At 30.1% G+C, this 22,980-nt stretch overlaps 1 protein-coding gene across 14 annotated transcripts in view; it reads right to left on the minus strand.

The window, feature by feature from the left end:
* Positions 1-1,099: 1,099 nt before the first annotated feature.
* Positions 1,100-22,980, minus strand: part of LOC143230822 (putative divalent cation/proton antiporter TMEM165) — a 38,466-nt gene continuing 16,585 nt past the window's right edge. For 10 of the 14 annotated variants that reach the window (XM_076465015.1, XM_076465008.1, XM_076465009.1 and 7 more), the window contains 5 exons: positions 22,037-22,135; positions 21,181-21,257; positions 19,911-20,096; positions 17,175-17,280; positions 1,100-9,141 (listed from right to left, as the gene is read on the minus strand). In XM_076465015.1, coding sequence (XP_076321130.1) covers positions 9,071-9,141; positions 17,175-17,280; positions 19,911-20,096; positions 21,181-21,257; positions 22,037-22,135 — 539 coding nt within the window. In that variant the 3' untranslated portion in view covers positions 1,100-9,070. Of the gene's footprint in view, positions 9,142-16,616; positions 17,588-19,910; positions 20,097-21,180; positions 21,258-22,036; positions 22,136-22,980 lie in introns of those variants that run through there. The other 4 variants (XR_013016638.1, XM_076465020.1, XM_076465018.1 and 1 more) reach the window with 4 other exon arrangements.

The raw sequence follows: 22,980 nt of genomic DNA on the forward strand, positions 1-22,980 counted from the left end.
GTCAAAAAGTATGTTATATCAAAGAAGCAATAAATGGTAACATAAAACTATGTGGACATGATATTTACCAACTAGTAGATTTTGTTTGTAAGAAATTACATGAGAGTTGTTGGTGCAACAACTATCAGACTTCTCTCATGAAAACACAACTTAATTCTCATATTGCACAGTGAATGTTTAAACACATGAAGCAGAAAAATAATGAAACAATCATGTTCCTTTGGTGAACATTCTGCTCTATTTGCAAAAAGTGACACTGTGTACATACCAGATGAAGCATATGGTATTATGCATACAAGAACATCTATCTGGATATGGATCATAAGACTTGGTCATATCATGCTTCAAATTATATTTCATCTCTTTGGGTTCAGCATGACTATCCAAATAATTCATCTATACTTGTCTAGTATTGGTTGTTTCACACATGTATAAGAGTAGTGGTGTGCAGCAAACACAGTCAAATGTGGTTCTTGGGTCACAAATGGCAAAAGGAACAAACTTGTAAAATCAGCTTCTATACTTGATAATGTTCAAGATGTTGCAACAATCACGAATGACATTTCTGATAAATCAAAGTGACTGAAGGTGAAATGATAAAACTTAATGTAGATGGTGATATAAGATGTATTTTTATCTTTATGGGCAGGATTAAAAGCAATTTCCTGGTAATTTTAAGTTTTTCATCATTTGTGGGATAAAGTGTAAATAAAGAAATTAGAAAAGAAATAAAACATCTTATGGACCACCTTGTCCTTTATAAATTAAAATCCTCAAAATTGGTGCTTCCAGAAATATGAAAAAAAAAGGTTATGAGCTTTAAAACCTGAATGACAATAGGTAAGAGTCCTGGCATACTTAATTATTAATTACCAATTAATAGAAAACAGATTCAAAGCAGTAAGATATGATAATGTAATCAACTTGACATGTGTCCAAAATAGGGTCATGTATTTGAATTTTACTTCATCTCAGTTTACATATTTTTGAAAAAATGTCTAAAGCACACATTGAAAAATGTAATTATTTCTTATTTTCTTCTTCCCTTAATTACTATAATCAAAAGTTTGTAATTTTCATTGATAATAAAAACTCAATATTGTATGGAAGTTTTCAGAATTTTTATATTTGATTCAAATATACATACAATTTTGACAATAAACAACTAATACACTTTTTAAAATATCAGTAATCAGTATCGAAATTAGCACAAAATATTTAATGATATGAAAGTTATTTCAACAATCACTAAATTTATAACTGGGCAACATGTTCTGAAACATTAAAATTTTTACAATCACATTTAAATATTTTGCAAATGTTCATGTATGAATTACACTAAGCATTCTCTATGGTAAGCATAAAATTGTCATATCTTAAGAAAATAATACAAATTTCTGGAGTATTTTGAAAGAAAAAAAAGATTGCAATGGCACATTAACTACATTTATAAAATACAAATTACCTTTAATCTGGAACAGAACAAAATCTAATTCACAGTATTATCTTTTAGTCTGGATAAAATGTCAATATTTATAACAATAAAGTACTTGATAATTAAAACAGCAAAACTGTAAAGTTATAGGAACATTCTAAATAAAGAAGGCAATGTTAAGAAGCTTCACACAATACACCCAAGTCAAGATGATGGACATAATAAAGGTAGGATGAAACGGCATGATGTATCTTCACAAACAAAACTCTCATAGACCAATCTTAATCTACTGTTCATCCACATAATAGATGGCAGCTATTAGCATATCCAGTCTCAGAAACAATTTGCTTTATTAAAAAGAAGTCCACCTGTAAACTTTACATCTGCCCCATCCACCCTGTGAATTTGTCCATTTCAGAAATGATATAGGCCTAAACTTCACAATCTATGAGATACAAATAGTCCATTTCATGAAAAAATGATAAAAATATTTTTGCTTGAATGTTAGTGTATAAGCATGAAGCTACACAATGAGATACTTACACTATGCTCCATGAAAGTATTGAACCCCAAATTTTAAAGTTGCATATCCTTAAGTTTATAGCTGAGGTACCAGAGTGGAAGGACAATTGTAATGGCCAATTTGTAAGAAAGGACACATGCCTCATATAAATTTAGTAAAATATCAAGTAATTCTAGCCTGAGATACCATATATCACCACCAAAACAGTAAGACCACAACTGTAAAACTAAACCAGGGAAGAAACCCTACAACAATAATCAATGTGAGCAGATAATGATAGAGATGCAAGAAGGTGCAACTAAACAATAAGAGGCTTAACTGACTGGAGAAAGAACAAACAACCAACTTTGAGCAAATGGGCCACACAAAACATAATGTAATAAATTACTGATCTTAAAATTTAACTTTTTTACTATATCTGTTAATTGTGTCTTCAATCTATTTTTGTCAAGCAATACTTTTTATTGCAAAAACTTTTGTTCAGTCAGAATAAGTTTCTTTACTACCATTTTATTTTCATCTTATTTTGTCCAATCTGTACAAACTTGAATTAATGTAGATAATTACATTTTCATTAACCATCAGACAGAAAATATAAATCTTAAATTATCAGAGATTTTTGCACTACTAAATGTATCATAATTAAAGGGTAGAATTTGTCTTTTAACTTATAATGAACTGTTTAACAGAAGATGAGGTATATGAAGTAATTAGATAATGATGAAGACACACAGTTATAAAAAAATGTACAATTGAGAAATAAAATAATGTTATTTTTCCTTTCTTTCTTTATGGTTTGCAGAGAAGGACTGATCATACCATATTAACATGCTATGAAAGAACAAAAACTGATTGTGGCAACCTATTTCAAAAGTTTTGGAACTGATCAACACAACATAAACTTGACTGAGATTAAAAAAAAAAAAAAAGTTAATAAACATGTCAGATGATCCACCAATAAAACATATACTGACTCATCAAGGAATTTCTCACAAGTTTGATGTTTGGTAAGAATCCTGAAAATTATGATAGACAAGTGCTGTTCAAATCATGGAAAACATAGGAAATGTGATGGGAAAGATGTTTATTTCACATTGTAAAAGCAAGCATCATGTTTTGAAAGAGCTGAGCATTTCCTAAGATAATGTAATCTACATTTTTGTAAGAACTTGTATATATAAGTGCAGGCCAACAAAACAGTATTCAAAGCAGTGAAAAAGAAACATGTAACTATTTTCTGTGAATTCAAATGTTTTAAAAACAGAGTTTAAAATTATACTAGTAGATACTTAAGAATTCTAAGAATACATGTAAAAGACTCATTTAAATACTAGAACTATTATCTTTGGTATAAAAATATTACTTAAGGATCCAGTACAAGTCCTCTCATGAAGTTTGTATTTTCTTGAACATCCAAATAATTCAGAATCCCAAAAATTCTAAGGCAAAAATATCACCATTTCTTAAACTAGTTTTATCACCTATGAAACATTATTGCTATAAAAACTAGATAAAGATAACACTCTAAACCTTTATACAGATCACTTTACACACATCTGCCACAAGGATGTTAACTGAATTTTTGTTTTATATGTTTATGTGCAAAATAACACAAAGAGCAATCTGTGTTAGCCATCTCTGATGAACTGGAGGAAATGAAGGCAGGTAGTCAACAGCATTCATCACCAGTTCTTGAGCTATTCTACTTTAATAAATGGATTTAATCATCACTACTAAAACACACCCATAAGTCCAAGTACAATGTTGCATATTGTTTTAGATTTGCAGTACCAAAACACAAAACTATGAGTCCATCAATCATCACCACTATGGTACACTGTTAGTTAACACATTCAGTTAAAAATAATGAAACACTTTATGAGAACACTAATATCAATACCAATCATGAAATATAAAAGTATAAACAACTGCCAGACTTACTAAATCCATTCTGCAACCTAATCCAGCTTTGGTAAATACATGGCAGAAACCATTTCAAACAACTTATCTTGACTAGTTATTCCTCTAGACTAGTGGTTCCCAAATGGTGTGGTGTGAGAGAATGGCAGGAGTAGCAGGAGGTTTCACAGACAAAGATTTAGACACATTTTCAAAACATTCATGTGCCACAAATGAATATGAAATATTTATTTGCAGATTATGGATAGATATTTTCACAAAGTGAGAGCAAGAGCATTAAGTGAGGATGAGCTGAATCCACGTTGTGATCCAGAATCGTCATCTTCGAAACTGTGCTAGCAGGTTGAACAGTGCTGAAGAAAGCTTATTGAATTTGACACCAGTAGCAAGCCCAAGCAAATATCCAAAAAAGAAAGTTTGTTGACAACATATGGATAGCTATCCGATTCTCAGTTTCACATGGACTGGAGATAAAAATGCTCCTCAGCCTCTGTATCTGAACTGTGGTCAGAAGCTTTTCAATGCCAATATGGTCCTAAGCAAGATGAAAAAAACATCTGTTGTCAAAACATGGAAATCTGGCAAACAAGAATGTTTAATATTTTGAAAGACCTTTGGAACAGCAGAAATTCCAACAATCATATTTTGAAAAATGAATGTCACTCTCCAATAAGATGTAGATTGTATCTTACCAAGTGGCTGAATTGATTACTCAACAGATGAAACCACATACAACAGCTGAAAAATTGATTCTGCCTGCCAGCCGCTTGATTGTGAAAACTTTGTTTGGTGATGAATCTGAGTGAGAAGTTATGAATATTCCTTTGTCTGATAATTCAATTCACAGAATAATAGTTGATATGTCAGTTAATATTGAGAAGTGTGTGTACAAAAGTATGAAGAATTCTAAATTTGCTATTCATGTTGATGAATCGAGTGTCATTAGTGGAAAAGAACAGTTGCTTGCTTTTGTCAGATTCATTTCCATTGACAAAATAATCACAGTTTTTATGTTGCAAGGAACTTGAAAACATTCTAGAAGACAAGATATTTTCCAAACCTTGTCTGAGTATTTGGAAAAATTTAAGATTTCATGGGAATCTTGCACTGGAATTTGTACAGATGGAACCCCATCTATAATATGGAATATAAGGCTTTGTGTCATTTATCAAACAGAAAAATCCAGATGTAATTTTTTTTTTTTTTTTTACTTTACACAGAGAGGAAGTAGTCAACAAGACCTTTGTAGCTGATTTGAAGTTGGTTCCAGATCAGGCTGTGCACATTGTGAACTTCAAAGAAAAACCACTAAAGGTGCAGTTATTTGATCAACTCTGCACACCAAAGTTTGATGAATGTCTCATGGAAAAAGTGTTAAATCAGGTGTTGGAACTGAAGAACTAGTTAAGAGCATTTTCAGAACAACAAGAGAACCCATTGTACCACCACCTGGATGAAAATAATTGGTGTGCAAAGCTGGCATATATGTCCGATATCTTTTCCAGGTTGAACGTGCTCAACGTCAGCATGCAATGCTGCGATGACAATATTTTCACGACTAGAGACAAACTAACTGCACTCAAAGAAAAGCTTCAGCTCTAGCTTGGAAAAGCAATACAACATAACCTCAAAATGTTCCCACTAGTAAAAAGTTTTAAAATGAGCAATGACTTGTACAGCCTCATACAGGAACAGCTTGCAATACTGGTAGAAAAGAGTATCAGTACTTCCCATTGTTGTCCACAGAAAAATTCAACTAGGTTAGAGATCCCTTTGCCAAATTCCAACTGTTCAAATCTGACATTAGATGAAGAGGAGGAAATGGAATGCATTTCGAGTGATTGTACTTTGAAAATAAGACACTGGACTATGTCACTGGACTCTTTTTGGGTATTCAACCAGAAACAGTATCTATGCATCTCTTCAACAGCATTATCATTCTTCTACAGTTCTCTACAACATACTGTTGTGAACAGGAGTTTTCACCTGTGACAAATATCAAAGTCCAGAAAAGAGAAAGGCTTATTTGTGATGAGGAGATGAGTTTTTCTCAAATTAAACCTAATATAAATGAGATTACCAAAAAAACCAAACTCACACTTCTCATTGAATTTGTATATTTTGTGAATGAACCATGTTTTCATGTAGTTGCATTGTTTTATACTTTCTGGATGTCTTATGGCCATATTATGATGTAGTTGTGTTCTATGTTATGAATAAAACACTGCTAGGAGTTAAGTTTTCGTTTTTGAAGGTTTTTTTTTTTTATCAGTAAAAAATCTGGTGTGGAGTGAGCAAGTTTGAAAGTGCAGCTTGGAGAAAAAAGTTTAGGAACCACTTTTCTAGACCATAAACACTTTGTACATTCATGAATAAAATATCACATTTACATTCATTTTCCATATGTACAAGACAATTCATGATCTATTTAACAGTTTGCAGACTTGACTATATTACTCCTAGTTATTCCCATGGCCTGTAACAATGATTTGCAAGTATATATGGCACCTAAAATTTACCTATTTTGGGAAGGTTACAACACTGGCCTTTTGACAAAATATTTCTGATTCATATTTATAAATGCACAAAAGCTTAAAAACTTTAACAATTTGAAGAAAGAGATCTGAGCTGTTAATCTGAATCAATAATGGAAGGAAACGTGTGACCCAGCAGGAAAAAAAAAAAAAAAGATACCAGTTGCACATTGAAGGTAGTCAAGAATGTTAGAAGTTTGTCCCTAGAAATAGCCTAAGAATACAATGGGTCTGTAAATCAACAGTTCTCCTGATATACTAATTACAGTAAGGTTGTGACAACCAGATATCGATTATTATGATGTTTACAGACTAAGTCTAATAATCAATAAATAATTTTTCCCACATTTATATGCTAATTAGCAACTTCTGTATAAATGCCATAAACAAAGTTATTAATTAACAATTATAGAAGTGATCAAACAAGCAACTAACCACAAAAAGAATTTTTTCTGATATAATGTCACAATAAAAGTGACAATAATTCTATCATATTTCTTTCTTTATGGCCCAATATGTATTCCCAGTAAGGAGAATATAAAAATTACCAGTTTTATTGTGAGGTATTATTAAGAAAACAAAAATCATTAATCTCTTACATGAATGATAAAAGTAGCATTTCAAACAAGGCTGTGCGTGTATAATAGACTTAACCAAAATTATGCACTCTGATGCTGAGTGAAAAGCCACCTCAAAAGCAGCAGGCATCAAACAAAGTGTGTAGTTGAGAAGCTATTGTATTCTTCTTCTCACACAGGAGGATAAAGTGAGATTTTTCACATAATATCATAAAACCTAATTACTTACTCATCATGTTTCACCAGCATATATATTATCTACTATAAAAATACAACAGTTCATTGCAGCTAAAGTAGGATGCTCCCTTGAAATTGTAAACAAGATAATTGATATGGATTTAGGTTTACAAAATAGATACAGTAACTTTTACATGCTTTTCCTCAAACCACACAACCAAATCTGGAAGACTGTACTGACATACATTAGCATGTGAACAATGAAAACATGTCATTACATTAGATAAAATAAGTGTCTTTCTAAGCATTTGAAAATCTGTAGACAACTTAATGTTCTATGTGATGCAATATTTTAATGACAGTTTGAGACATATTTTAAGCAAGAGTTGCCCTTAAGAAATTATGCTCCTCACAGGTCCGAACTATACCATCAACTTAAGCGTCTTAAGAATTAAGATGATGTCCAGGTGAACTCTGAAGTGACACAACTATACAGCAAGGTAATATTAACCTTCTACCAGGTGCTCCATCAAGGCAAGGAAAAGAAAAGCATCCAGTTACACGTACAAATCAACATGGTACTTCAATAAATATTTAGAATACACCTCATACTTTTAGCAGGTTTACCAGTTAAATGACCATAAACTACTGTGGCTTTAAGTTGCTCAAACAAGTCCTTGAAAGTTGTCACTGTATCATGCAGAACACCAACAGTAACAGAATTAATGGTTGTAAGGCTTAGCTATTTAACCTCGTGTTGTGAGCACTAACTATGCACAGATACATGACCCAATCACATGACCCAATGAACATAATTTCGTAATTCTAGGCTACACATACTTTCAAAACATGAAAAGGAGATAACAAACAACTTCAATATTTGGAAGTCGCCTTGATGCAAATGCATATTTCCCAATGAGCACGTTTTCTTATAGTAAAGAAAACTGTTCCACAGGGAAGAGGACATTTCCCAAGGAAACAAAGTATCAAGAAGTTCTTAAACAAAGACATAACACACCATTAACAGACTATAACAACTAATAACTTGCAACCTTCATAAAGGAAGAAAAAATTAAAAAAACAATATCATTCCACAGTCCCATTATTATAACGAGCTACTTTTCTTGCACTTTAAGTCAATATTTCTCAAAGATTGAAAGAATGTTCAAGAAAATAACTTTTAAACTTTTTTGCCAATAGAGCTTCATAAATTGAACTTTGTATAATATTAAAAGAAAAACTGAAAGTACACAATAATGCTAGCTATATTAATAATTCTATCTTGTCAGTACATTCTAGAGTTACATAATCAAATAATGGAAATTAAAAATTACCAGATTGAATATAATGAAAGAATGAACATATCTGTTTACATATATAAACCAAAAATAGGAGCCAACAACTTACAAAACAGCATAAAATAATCTAATCTAGCAACTTATAGGTGCTGCGAAATACAGTCGTAATGGAGCTTCTTCAAAAGAAGGCAAATTAAACATCATAAAACACATCAAAATAGCCAGCTTAATATCAACAACCTCTTCAATAAAATTTTTCTCTCACTCCCCTGCTACTTACCTGTAAGACAGCTAAACAAAGGTATCACTTACTTCAAACTTGAAGCACTTTGGACAATCCACAAAAACAGTAATACAATTTCAGAGTTCATGTCTTTCTTTCAAAACAAAAAAATAACACAAAATTAAAAGCAGGGGTTTTAAAACATCCACCTTAAATTTAATTTTTTTTTCCTTTTTTACATACTGTAAAGGAACACAGTCTCAGACTGCAAAGGTCACGTGGTAATCTTTGGAGAAATAAGTAAAAATCTCTTCTTTTTTGCTTAATCATATAATTCAAATAACCACTCATTGAGCAGATATGATTATTGCAGCAATACTGATTAAGATCTTGGCCCAATAACAAGAGCAGAAACAGCAAATGCCAGGAAAACACACCCTCCAATTAAGGTCACTGAAATAAAAAAATAAAAATAAAATTACTGCATATTTAGGTTAAAAATACTTATATACATCTGTATATATATAGTTATTTGAAAAATGACTCATATTTAAACATAATACATAGAAAACAATTAGCAAATTCATAAATTAAGAGAAATTTTCTGTTATAAAAACTTGTCATGAACCTTCTGACATAAACACTTATCTCTGTCTTAAGAACAGAAACTGAATTTTTTTTTCTTAAATCAACCTCGATCACGCTGTTTACATTATAACATTCAATATCATAATCCTTCGTTACTATGCAGCTTGTGGTCAAATATGACAAATTCAGCCAATCAACAGACATTAAAATCATGGGATAAACTGAATTCAAATGAAACTTTTAAAAATAAATCTTAAAAGATAATCTTAAGACAATTATTTTTTATATTTGAAATAATTCACAGGGCCAGTAAAATGGTTCTGTAGCTAAATGTATGTGCTCAAAATACAGCCATTATTTTCCTATCCTTGATGTAACTAGTTGCTCCACCCCTGAAGTTTTAATATTGTGAGAGGGAAGTAAAAACTGATTCTTGTTGTTGATTTTAAATATACATTACTTTCTGTAGAATGTGATTATTTTGTGATGCAACTACTAGATTTTAGCCAGAGAATGAGAGAATTTCTGGCATTATTCCCTGATAACTTTAATATAAATAATAATAATAAAAAAAAATAGTTATTGAATGTTATATTAATAGTTTCCAAGACTTAGTGTTTTCATACTTTGATTAAATGTAATTTACCTTTTGGTTAAAAAACATGACCTTCTGCAAACTATAAACTAGCACTGTACTGTTTTAATACAAAACACTATGATTAAACACCAGTATAATACATAAGTTTATATTCTTTACTGTATATTCATCTTTACACTATGATTAAACACCAGTATAATATAGAGGTTTATATTCTTTACTGTAAGTTCATCTTGACACTGTGGTTAAACACCAGTATAATACACAAGTTTATATTCTTTACTGCAAGTTCATCTTGACACTGTGGTTAAACACCAGTATAATACACAAGTTTATATTCTTTACTGTAAGTTCATCTTGACACTGTGGTTAAACACCAGTATAATACACAAGTTTATATTCTTTACTGTAAGTTCATCTTGACACTGTGGTTAAACACCAGTATAATACACAAGTTTATATTCTTTACTGTAAGTTCATCTTGACACTGTGGTTAAACACCAGTATAATACACAAGTTTATATTCATTACTGTAAGTTCATCTTGACACTATGGTTAAACACCAGTATAATACACAAGTTTATATTCTTTACTGTAGGTTCATCTTGACACTGTGGTTAAACACCAGTATAATACACAAGTTTATATTCTTTACTGTAAGTTCATCTTGACACTGTGGTTAAACACCAGTATAATACACAAGTTTATATTCTTTACTGTAGGTCACTTGAAGGTCCTAGAACAGTTTATTTTAAAACTACTCTTAGCTCTCCCTACAACAGTATATAAATCTGTTCATGTCTTTGGTAAAGATTATTAATACAAACCAGATAAGTGACACAATATTGATATCTACGAGTATAAAATGTAAAAATAGAGATGCATATAAGATCTGCTCTGTATTTTCTTTAATAAACCCAAGCAATATTCTGAGAACTGAATTTATGTTCAGCATATTTTTTTTGAATAATAGAACTGAAAATTTCTTTAACATTATTTAAAATACATAGTTACATATATATATTTATATATATAAATTTTCATTTCATCAGTATAGCAAAATTATGCACCAAAGTTAAAGTTAACTGCTACTAACAACATAGAAGTATTTGCAAGACAGTTGATTGACTGCTTTATTCACAGTACAATAAAAACAGTAAAAAAAAAGAAAGAAGCTAAAATCCTTCCTTCAGTGATCTGTTTTAGCAACCTACTGGTTTCTCTTTTGTACATTTTTACTTTCTTCCAGAGAAATTATTACTCTAAAACTAGATGTATAGTACGAAAAAAAGCACACATCTGGTTTTGAGTACTCAACACCTACTTTGTCATTTTATTCTATGTAATTATAGTTGTAACAGATGAGGTATGAAAACTGATGTTAATTATTTCACTGAACTCAGCATATACTCTCTTCCCTCTAATGTGCTTATATATGAATTTTGTATTATCCTGAAAGAAACATGTTCCCTTTTAAACATCCTAATGGCTAATATTTTCAAATTTAAAATAAATACTGAAATATTAGAACTTTCTTTTTGTTGTTGTTGGGTATCCAACAATAAACCTAAACACTGAGTTTGATGTGTTTTGAATTTTGCTCAAAGCTACTGAAGGGATATCTGCACTAGCTGTCCCTAATTTAGCAGTGTAAGACTAGAGAGAAGGCAACTAGTCAGCACCATCATCAGCCAACTCTTGGGCTACTCTTTTACCAATGAATAGTGGGATTAGCCATCACATTATAATTGCCCCACAGCTGAAAGAGCAAGCATGTTTGGTGTGATGGGGAATCGAATCCATGACTCTCATATTATGAGTCGAGTGCCTTAACCACCTGGGCATGCCAGGCCTCTGATACTGGGAGTTATCTGTAACTGTAGCAATGAAAGAGTTAAATCTTCTAGATAGCACATCCCTACTATTTTGTGGGTCCTTTTTCCACATATAACTCAAAAACTTATTTATATCTTATATATATATATATCTTAGGATTATTATTGTTGAGGCTGTCCTTGTTGCTAAATTTCTTTTGGTCCAATTTGTTAGTAATAAAACATACAGGTTATAAAATAAATTAAAAATTAGAATAAAAAATGTACATTGAAAAAATTAAAATTGTACATCTTACATTTATCTAGATTTATACCATGCATTTAAATCTACGTTATATTATTTTTCAAGAACATGTCTAGCTGATTTCTAGTTTTTATACTTGTGGTCTTAAAAATTGGTAAAATAAAGAATAGTTTAGTAGTAAAAAAATATTCATGTTTTGCATTAGGTTATATATGGTTACCATTAGTACTTGTTTATAGTAGGGATCACACAGAAATTTGCTCGAAACTCTAACAGAACATTCAAGCAAAAACCATTTCAAGCAGATTTAGTTTTAAAACAACTCTCAAAACCTCCCTAGCCATGATCACCTAAACAATGCTAAGCAAAATAAGTAACTTCACAATTATTAATAAAATCAGAATTTACCCATTCTCTATATTATTAATTGTTTCCCAAGCATACAAGAACATTAACTGGGTATTTTACACCAAAATGTAGACAAATATACTATATAAAATGCTACAAATGTCCATAACCTATTTAAAAGTTATTTTTTGTTTAAAGTTGATTTATGTGTTACAAATACATAAGAGATGTGACATTGATCTGAGCAGCTGTTTTTATACTCAACATGTGTTAAAATGCATACTTATATGAAACTTCAAGTACAAAAATACCTGGCTGAGTAAATAATTTCTTTAAAAAAAGACAGCTTTATTTAAACTTATTGCTGTACATCGAAAAAGTCAACATAAACAATAATTTAAAATTGAGGATTTAAACCACAAAAAAATGATGTATATTACTTGGAAACTACAACTTGTGTAATATTTCTAGTGTATTAATTGGAAACTGCCATGTTAAAGGTTCACAATTTTACTGTTGCGTATCGTTACTTGAACTGCTATTGTCCATTATTCTAGTTTGCTGTCTCAATATGGATTTCCTCTACTATATTTCAGTAAGTTTTAACACTAGACAATGCCAGAGTAGAAGTTCCTTCACAGATAACAGTGGTGATTCTTTCTACTGTTTCTTACACTTAGCTGAAATAATTTATCACTGAATATAGAACTATTTCATAGAGTTATTGCTATTTTTAAACAGTTGGTATTAAAATAGTGGTTGTAAATGTTACTCATAACTGGTTACTTATGCTAAGTTTGTTGGTATTGTTTACTGTGTACGAGTTATTTGTGTCACCTTGTTTTACCAAACACTTGTGCACAGCAGGCTGTTAAAGAACATGCACGACGTAATAAGAAAAGCATATTAGTGAGTCTGTTTATATTGCATTAACCCTTTTATGATCAGCTCAGTATAATATACACAAGTTGGTATACACATTTGTACACATTAAGTATCTGCACTATAACTTTTGATACAGCAAAATCAGATTTTTAATGAAATATTTTTACTAAAGATCTGTTTGTGAAAATATTGAGTCTGATTTTAGTCTGAGTGCAAAGTGATTTCATGATAAGATTAAACAAAATTATTATTCATCCCAAACAACTCATTATTTGTGTAATCTCAAGAACCTACTAAATACATGTTAAATATTTGTTTTCAGTAAAAATTTGTTATTTTCTATACCTTAACTATGTGGAATCTGTCAAATGACCAACCTCATAATCATCATAAATACATTAGAATATAAATTGCCTTTTTCATGCTGGAATGACTACATATTATAACACAAAAATACAAATGCTTAGTCTAAGTAGCTTAAGTCTCATAATGCTATAAATATATACTTATTTCTTATTTTATATCAACTTTCCAGTTATGCCTAACTACCATTACATAAATATTGACAGTGCACGTGCACTCATGTTAAGTATCCAATAATATAAAACTGACCTTTAGTCTTCCCTGTCTTGGTTGTGTTTTAGTGGACTAGTATTTTGTAATATAAACTCACATTTCAATTATTATATATTACTTTTATATATACAGGTTATTACTATTTAGAAATAAATTATTAACCTTATTTTATTAGAATACAGAACAATAAATCTAGATCTCTTCTTGCATTAACTCTTAATGTTGCTGCTGGACATAGGTTGTAAGCCTTTTAAAATATTGCACATGAAGGATATCGACCATTTTTTTAGCTTTTATAAATACAGTGGAATAACCAAAAAATCATTAATAATTATACTTATACCACAGAATTACACTAGAATTTACTGAGCTTAGTAACTAGGATGCTAGTATGTTTAAAAAAACTATGAAACTTCAAGTAGATTAAAAACACTTTACCTTCTTGAAATCTTGGTTCAAAAGAACATGGTAGCTTTTCACAGATTAAAATGGCTGAGAAAACTGCCAGAAGGACATTCTAAGCTGTCGATTGGTTATTCACATTATATATAAAGGTATACATAAGGGACCACTTAAAAAATTAGAAAGAGGTGAGTTGGGGCTACTGTGTTTGATTTAGTACATAAGCCATATCTTGGCAAAGCAAAAAGATACAAGGTTCTTACTTTATACTCTACCTTGTTAAAATTAGTTAGAGTTCCTAATTTATACGAAACTATAGACTTGGTATTTTGACATCTGAAACACCTAATCATCAACAGTGCTGCATTCAACATACCACATGACTCACTAAAATCTGTATTTAGGTGTGTTTTTTAATAATTACTTTTAAACTAAGAAATTTACACAGAATATTAAAGTTTGAATCATTACCTACAATTTGATTCCAAAGTTAAGTTTGACATAAATTCATAAAATAGTAGTTCAATAAAATTTTGAATGCAAGCCAACAAATACAATGACATGGCTTCTGACCCATTATAAAAGGGTTAATTAGTATTGTATGATTTAAGAAAAAACATTATTCCACTCTGATGAAATTGCCATTTGCTTGTCTTTTGTAACATTAACTGTAACAATGTTGGTTATTAAGTCTTATGATACAATCCTTACCTTCAAGATGATCTTTTGAGAACAACTTTACATTTTGTTTATTGTATCTGTAAACTAGTAGATGTGTTTATATTCTTTGTTGTTCATTTGTTATTCAGTTGAATACGTTCAGTGAGGTAAGCATGTGCAAAAAACACAATGCAACTGTTCAAAACAAGATTCAACTGAACACTTATGTACCTTTAAATTTATTCTCCGTAAGTGGACATAAAAACTAAGAAACAAGATTGGTAAAAAATGTTAATTTTAAAAAATGAGACTAGGTACCATCAAATGTACAGAAATTAGTTGAATTAAAATGCAAAGATGTTTTTAAGCCCACAGCTATGGAATCTAAAAATGTAAACAAACTAGGCTGAAAGGAGCACATACATTATTTTCTCAAGCTACAAATCTCTGTTTTAGCTCCATGCCAACAGCACTTGTTAATTTTAGTGGAGTCAACATAAATGTGTGTGCAAAACTTAAATGTCATCAAAGCTGTTTGTATTAGTAATAGTATTTTATTGATCTGTGGTTTTTCAGCACCAGGTTGTTTAAATTACCTTAATAACTAAAAACACTTATGAGAAAATAAACTTGGCACTACTTTTATACAGATGAACACTTCATTGCATATGAAAGCTTGCTCAGTGTCTAAAAATTGGTAGTTACAGTGGACTTGATGGCTGGTGATAAGGAGTTATACTAGTTAGTTTAAATTTTGGTTTTGGATTCTCTCTTTTAGTACAATTTGTCTGCTGTGCTACTAATTAGTGCTTTACAACTATAATGGGGGCTGGAATGCCAACTTCAAGAGATGAGTCTATCTTACTTATTCCCAAGTGGTAGTACCTTATTTTATTTTTTTCTTCTTATTTTATTTATTTTCTTTTTCGCTCTGGAGAGCAGCCACTTTCCCAACTGTTTGCAGATAGTGAAGGGTGGTACATATGTGGGACCTCACTCTCATAACTTCTGTTTCTTCTTATTGTTATTTATGTTTATGAATTTCTTCATGTGATGCTGGCAAGTGGAGGTCAAGACTGACAGATAGTGTATCCCTATTGCAATGTGGGTCCTACTTCTACAGCACCTCCAAAACCTGAGGTACATTTTATATTCCACATTAAAGCCTGTACCCTGGGGATCCTTTTAATATGTGCAATGTTTTTGATTTTTGTTTGGGCTTGTTTTTGTCTATTAAAATACACATATATAAAATTGGCTTTAAAAAATTAACTGAGGTATGAAAGTAACAGAAATGTAAACAGGCATAAAACTAAAGATTGAATTCTTCTTTTAACATGTTTGCTTATTTTGTTTATGAAAATTAGAGAGAAGGAAGACAGCCAGCTGCACCACTACCAACCATTTGATTAATATATTTTACCAATAATTATGAAATTGAGTGTTACATAATAATATCCCCACAAATGAAAGTGCAAATATTTTCATATTCAGGTTTTAAGTCCATGATCTGCATATTTTGAGTCAAGTGCCCTAAGCAACAGACCAAGCCAGGCCATTTGAATGAGTAAAGTAGTGCTTTTTGTTACATTAATGTTGTTCTTTGGCCCACAACAATCTAGTTTTTAATTCTTATATGAGAAATTTATTTCTATCAAAGTTCTCATTTATTAAAAAGATTATATAGTAGCTTTTCTTTAATGAGGAATAGTATTTGGAATGTAGTAACTACAAAATAAAACTAGTGACCTAGTTCAACAATTGTTTTTGATTAAAATAAATCAAACAGTAATTGCAATTTCAAAATAGTAACATAGTTTAATTACAAACAGTAATTTATGTCACCAATGGATTTATTACTTTATTAATATCTGACACAACATTCAGTAAATGAAATAAATAATGCACCAAATATTAATGTTGATCATAGTACTGTTTGATTTCCTTTTTTCCATAAAAAGTTTTTAAACTACTACTATTTTGTGTTCTTAGAGTTAACTGATTTCCAATTATAATTCTCCATTAAAGAATCAGCTGTTGCTGACTCTTATCTTATATATTTGTGCATGCTTTTTAAAAGCTAAATTATTTCAACCAATGGTTACATATAATTTGTACAACATATATTGTTTTACTTCTAAATACATTTCTAACTTTATATTCAGTACTATATCCTCAAAGTCTGAAGTAATAGATGGTGAAAAATAATAACAACAACCACATCTCATGACATTGCAGTTTTTAGTTCATCATGCAAAGTTTTAGCTTGAACTCATTGTGAATAACATTGAAAAACTTAACTCGTAATGATACTTTACAGTTATTACATTATTTCCATTGATTTATTCACCTGTTCTAACAGATATTTTTTGGGCAATAATCCTCCCACCTAGAACAGCTAATAATGTACATATAGCATGTCCAACAGTAGCCCCAAGGGTGACACCAACAGCATCCTAAAAATATAACGTTTCAGTGTTAAAACAAACTTAACATCAAAGTAGTCAAGATATGGCATTTTCTTCAATAACAACAAGAGGTAATGAATGTACATACATTATATACATATAAGACAAAAGTTACAGCATTTACAGCTACCTGCCCAATTTGCTATTGTTTTAACCTAGAATTCTTAAGCTTTATTCTCCTTTGCAAGAACATTTGAGAATGCAACTACAAAAGTAATATTAATAACAAAGATGTCTTGTCTCTGCAAGTTTCTCCATCCAGAGTCAGTCTTCCTTGCAAATAGAGAAAAGAAAACTAAGGAAGAGAAATGTACATCTTTAAGAATTTCAAGAATTGAAATCTATCAAATTTTTTTGTTCACACAATTTTATCTAAGTTTCCCAGCTACTGATTAATCAAAAACTTATCATTAGAATCAATACAAACCAGAAACATATACTAATAAGCATTATCAACTGAAACTAATCCTTTAGCAACCAATATGAGGTCATTCAAACAGTACATCCTCTACAAAATCACTTTAAAGAAAGCATTAATAGCATGATCAGATACACTAACATATATGATAACTGTAAAATGATGCTGGTCTGCATTTACAACATTTATCTTTGCATAATAATACTTTAAACAATAACTTAGCACTCTGAATAAAAACTTCGTGAAATAAAGTAACAATTATTAATGTTTGATCAATAATACAAAACTTCTGCTTATAGTTTTAATGCTATCTGGTGTAACACAGATCAATTTTTTTTTTTTTATTAATATTGTAAGAAACAGCAATAAAGAATTTCTTTGATTACTCGTATTATCTATTCTAACACAGAAAAATTATTTTTAATATTGTGGAAAATAATGATACAAAAATATCACAGATAGTATTTTTATAATATAATTTAACAGAAGAATTAACTCAATGTCTTGAAAGGTAATGACTTAATCTCAATCTTAGTCTGTATGAACAAGATATCCAGAAAAGAATCAGAATTTTGTGTGTGAAAGTTACATCTGATAACAATCAGTAACTAAACTCTGTACACCAATGAAGAGGACAACCAGATATTGTTTCTCAATGCAGATAACTTCTAAGTGTAATACATTTGTTCCATCATTCCATGAGCTTGTTCATACCCACTGAGCAAAATCCAGATGCAAGTTGTTTGTAAAACTTAAATATTGCCAATAAAACTTTGTATTAGTAGTATAGTATATTATTAGTAGATGCTTTTACAGTACATGAATTCAGTGATGTCAAGAAAACCCACTTGTAGAGAAATATATATGCAAAAACGGCTCGTTTAGGTTGAGAAAATATTTTATGTAGAGGAGCAAACAACGTTTCGACCTTCTTCGGTCATCATCAGGTTCACAAAGAAAAATGAATTATTTGGGATCCTTGTCAATCCCTACTATTAGGTATTGCCATACTTAAAATAACTGCATTTTATTAAGCCTACAACTAAATTAAATTTAGATATTACTGCTCATAACAATATTCACGTTCTTAATTTACTCAGTTGTAAAAGAAAGTTGATTAGGCATAAAAATAAATCCTAACCATAAACAAAAAACCAGAAACTATTCTCTAAAAAATTAGACAATTAAAAGGCAAAAAACGTTTCACAAAGGTATGAATCAGAATGACTAATTGGTTTGTATACTATATCAAGGGATTTTGGTACTGATCAATTTGTAACTAAAAAAGTAAAAGCACGTCATAAGCAGGTGGGTATGAAAATCCTGCTAAAACTACAAAATATTCACTTGCATTTCAAATGTAAATTAAAAAAATAGAATATATAAAAATGCAGTGAATTTAAAAAATGGTGTTATTTTGAATGGGGAGACATTTTATTATTTCAAAAATATTAAAAAAAAATGTTTTAGTTTCTAAGTGTTTAGGTTAAAAAAGACAATTATCAATACTTAATCCTTCAAATTCCATGCATGTGTTGGTGTGTGCATGCACACACACACACACACATATACACACAAATGTAGTGTTATATAATTATCAACCTCTAAATATTTCCTTTATTAGATTTTTTCAAGTTATGAATGTATTTGATACAGAAATGACAGAAGTGTTAAGTCCTCCTATCCTCAACAAATTTTCACTGTTGGTACACAATTTAATTTTATACACACAAATTACACACTAGCATTTATTTAACAGAGAATAAGTTGCACATACTTATGGTTGTTACTATCAAGTAATATGCACATATAAAACTTGTGTTCAAATGCCCATCCCAGCATCATAAATTCACACCACAACCATATCAGAAAAGTGTTATTTCACCGAGAATTCATTTATTGGTTATTTCTAATGTTTCAACAGAGAAGTAATTATAATAGACTAGTATAAAATACTACTAACAACTGTAGAAAAAAACATCTTAATCAAATAATACAATTACTATGTCACTGGGCTTTACATCTACAGCAGAAACAGCTGCAGGTATGCAAGTTCAGAGGAGGGGTGCTAAAAGTGTACTGTCCCAACTGAGGTGTTCGAGAATACTTTAATTCTCCTTGGATTTTAGATGTAATAATATAACCTTATTTATGTGCACAATTACCAAGAAACATACTATGTAATGAAACCAGCTCTCACCTCACGAGCAGCAAGAATAATCGTTGTTAGCTGTGAGCGATCTCCCCATTCTGCCAGAAATGTCATAGTGAATGACTGCAGAAAAATACGTGGCAGCAAAATCATCAATTTTCTTTTCATTGTTCTGACAGGACCATTACTTATGACTCCTGTTTCAACATCTTGGGTTTGAGCAATTTTATCAAACTGTAATGTTAAAACAGAACATTTTAAAACTGTAAAAGGAGAGTAATTCAGAGTTTCAGATTTCCTATATAAACTTTCAACGAACTAAAACCCCTCAAAATGCATCACTGAACCACAACTTATTATAATTTTAACAGTGTGATACTACACAGTTCCAAAACTTAATACATAAATTTTTATGTAAGTAAAACATATTTCTCAGATAAAAACAAATATAACCATTTAACCATTCACATAATTTACTGTTTATGGTATTTAAACCAAATCCACATATTTCACCTTTAAAAATTATTTACATAAATATTCATAAAAAATCAGCAAAATTACATACATGTATATATTATATACCTATACAAAAACACAAATGATATGTACATAACCAAATGTAAAGTTTTGATAAAGCAAAGAAATAATAATATACAATTAAGTCTTGTTAATGGCAAACAAATATCTAAATAAATTGTAATAGTAGATACAAAATAATCTATACAAATTTAAGCTTACAAAAACCTGCAATTCACACTAAATGTTTGTTACGGTATACATTCAATCTTTACAACTGGCTAAATAAATATTATTCAAGTAGAACATAAGAAGGTATTGTACAGGAACACTAGAAATGTAAAGACCAGCAATGATGCTCCTCAAATTATAATTCATCAATTAAACACCACTGCCATTAACAGTTTTTAGCCATAACTAAAATTCAATTTCTCTCACACATTTCAAGGAATCAAAGCAAAATTACTGTATTAATAGGCAGGTATAAAAATAAAATTACATAAAACATTGGTGTTCAATGTTCTAATAAGATATAGTAAGTATACATTATTGTAAAAAACTAGTCTATTTACAAGTGCTCAAGTTAACATTCAAATTTCTACTTCCTATTATCATTCATACTTCAAACTTAAACTTAATTATTTACATATACAAGTATTATTATTTGTTCTACTTATCATTCTGACTAAAGTCTTTCTTATGTTTATATTAATTGAATAAAACCAAGGCCACTGAACAAATTTATTTTTAAATGTATACTGCAACATGTAAAAATATGGTTTTCACAATTCACGAAACTCACCTCACTGTCCTTTTTATTTAATGTGATTTGCACCTCTTCATATTCTTCCTTGCCTTCATCTGGAGACATTGAGTAACCTATAACAAACAATGTTACAATGCAGGTTTAGCCAAAATACTTAAACTGTACACAACAATTACATTAAAGTTGAAAAATTGATTTACAAAACAGCAAAAAAGAAGATAAATTTCAAAAATACAAGACCATAAACATTAATCTAGTTTATATAATAGCATTGATGAAACTGTTTAACAAAATACCAATTCACAACATAAATAAACAGATGGTGCTGCACAGAACATCGGTATACATACTAATTTAGTGCAGATAGCCCTTGAGTAGCTTTGTGCAAAATTCAAAAACAAACAAAAAACAAAACATTGATTTTGATAAATTTCTCAAAGAAAACAAATCAAGTACAACCACAACTAACATTAAGAGTAAAGTTAGAACATCTCTTGTTATATAAATATTACCTCTAAGCCTGAACTATACTGTTCTGTACTTTTAACCCATTTTATTAGCATCAAAATTATGTACACAATTTGCTGTTTTCCAACCTCACCATACACTTAAGTAAAACTACAATACACACGCATTCTCCATAATAGGAATCAAAAGTAATCTAACCTTATATCTAGAATCATAACCAGCAGCTTTGAAGCTGTGGAATCAGTTCCAACCAAGTAGTCAATTCAAAAGTTTGGGGTTGGAGGTCACTGCACTCAAGCAGAAACTTACCACAAATTCACAGTTTTCAACTGATCAAATTTTAGCCTAATCCTTTATTAAAAAATACACAAAGCATTTTTGATATTTTCTGTAAAGTTAAAAAGTTTTAAATCAAAATAGTTACCCTCTTTCAGCATCTTCAATCCAAAGAGAGCAAACAGAGCTGTTGAAATATAGTAAGTATATGTTCTAGGAATGATGGTTGTAGCGAATCCAAGACAAGCTAATAAAAACAAAAAAAAGAGAGAAAAATGAATTTTCAATCACATGTAGTGAATCATGAGAATTGCTTAATGGAAATAAACCACACAAGTGTTACGTAAATATCTTTCTGCTTTTGACATCCATAAAATTTCTATTTTAGCAATATGCACACAGGAAGTATATTATAGTAATGAAATGTTTATAAACTTGAGACTAGTTTTTACAGCGAAAAGAAAAACAATTTTCAATTTTTCAACACAGAAAAGTAAAATTATCAGATTTACTTTTTCCACAATCCCATAAAAATTTATCCAAAATAAACTACTAGTAGTTTTTTTTAAACCTTTTTAGCCATTATATAAACCATTCTAATTCATTCTATAGTTCGTCCAACTAATGCTTTTTAGCAATACAAGTACAGTTTCAAGGAAAAAAATATTCTTCTTATAAATTGTTAATCTGACAGTTTGCATAGACTGGTTTGTTTGCTAACCTCAGTAGTTTGATGATATTTGTACTAAACAGGCATTAACAATCCCCCCCACACACACACTGTAGTTATATGTACTTTGTAATTTATTTTCTTAATATAAATAAAATTACTCCTATAGATGTTAAGTACCAAGTTATTATTTACAGCCTCTAATAATATTTAATACATTTTTAATACAACTCTACATAAACAATTTTTATTTCTCTAAACATTTTTGACACTTTTCACACCATGAATAAAACATTATTCATCAAGCAGTAGAAACCTCTCCCTCCGTAACAAGCAAGATATATAACTGAAGAAGATATTTTTACTATCAAAAGAGCTTTTGTTTATATTAAAGGGACATGATAGCTAATATCTCAATGTAT

This window comes from Tachypleus tridentatus, chromosome 10 (assembly GCF_004210375.1).
Source record: "Tachypleus tridentatus isolate NWPU-2018 chromosome 10, ASM421037v1, whole genome shotgun sequence".
In the NCBI taxonomy this organism is placed as follows: domain Eukaryota; kingdom Metazoa; phylum Arthropoda; class Merostomata; order Xiphosura; family Limulidae; genus Tachypleus; species Tachypleus tridentatus.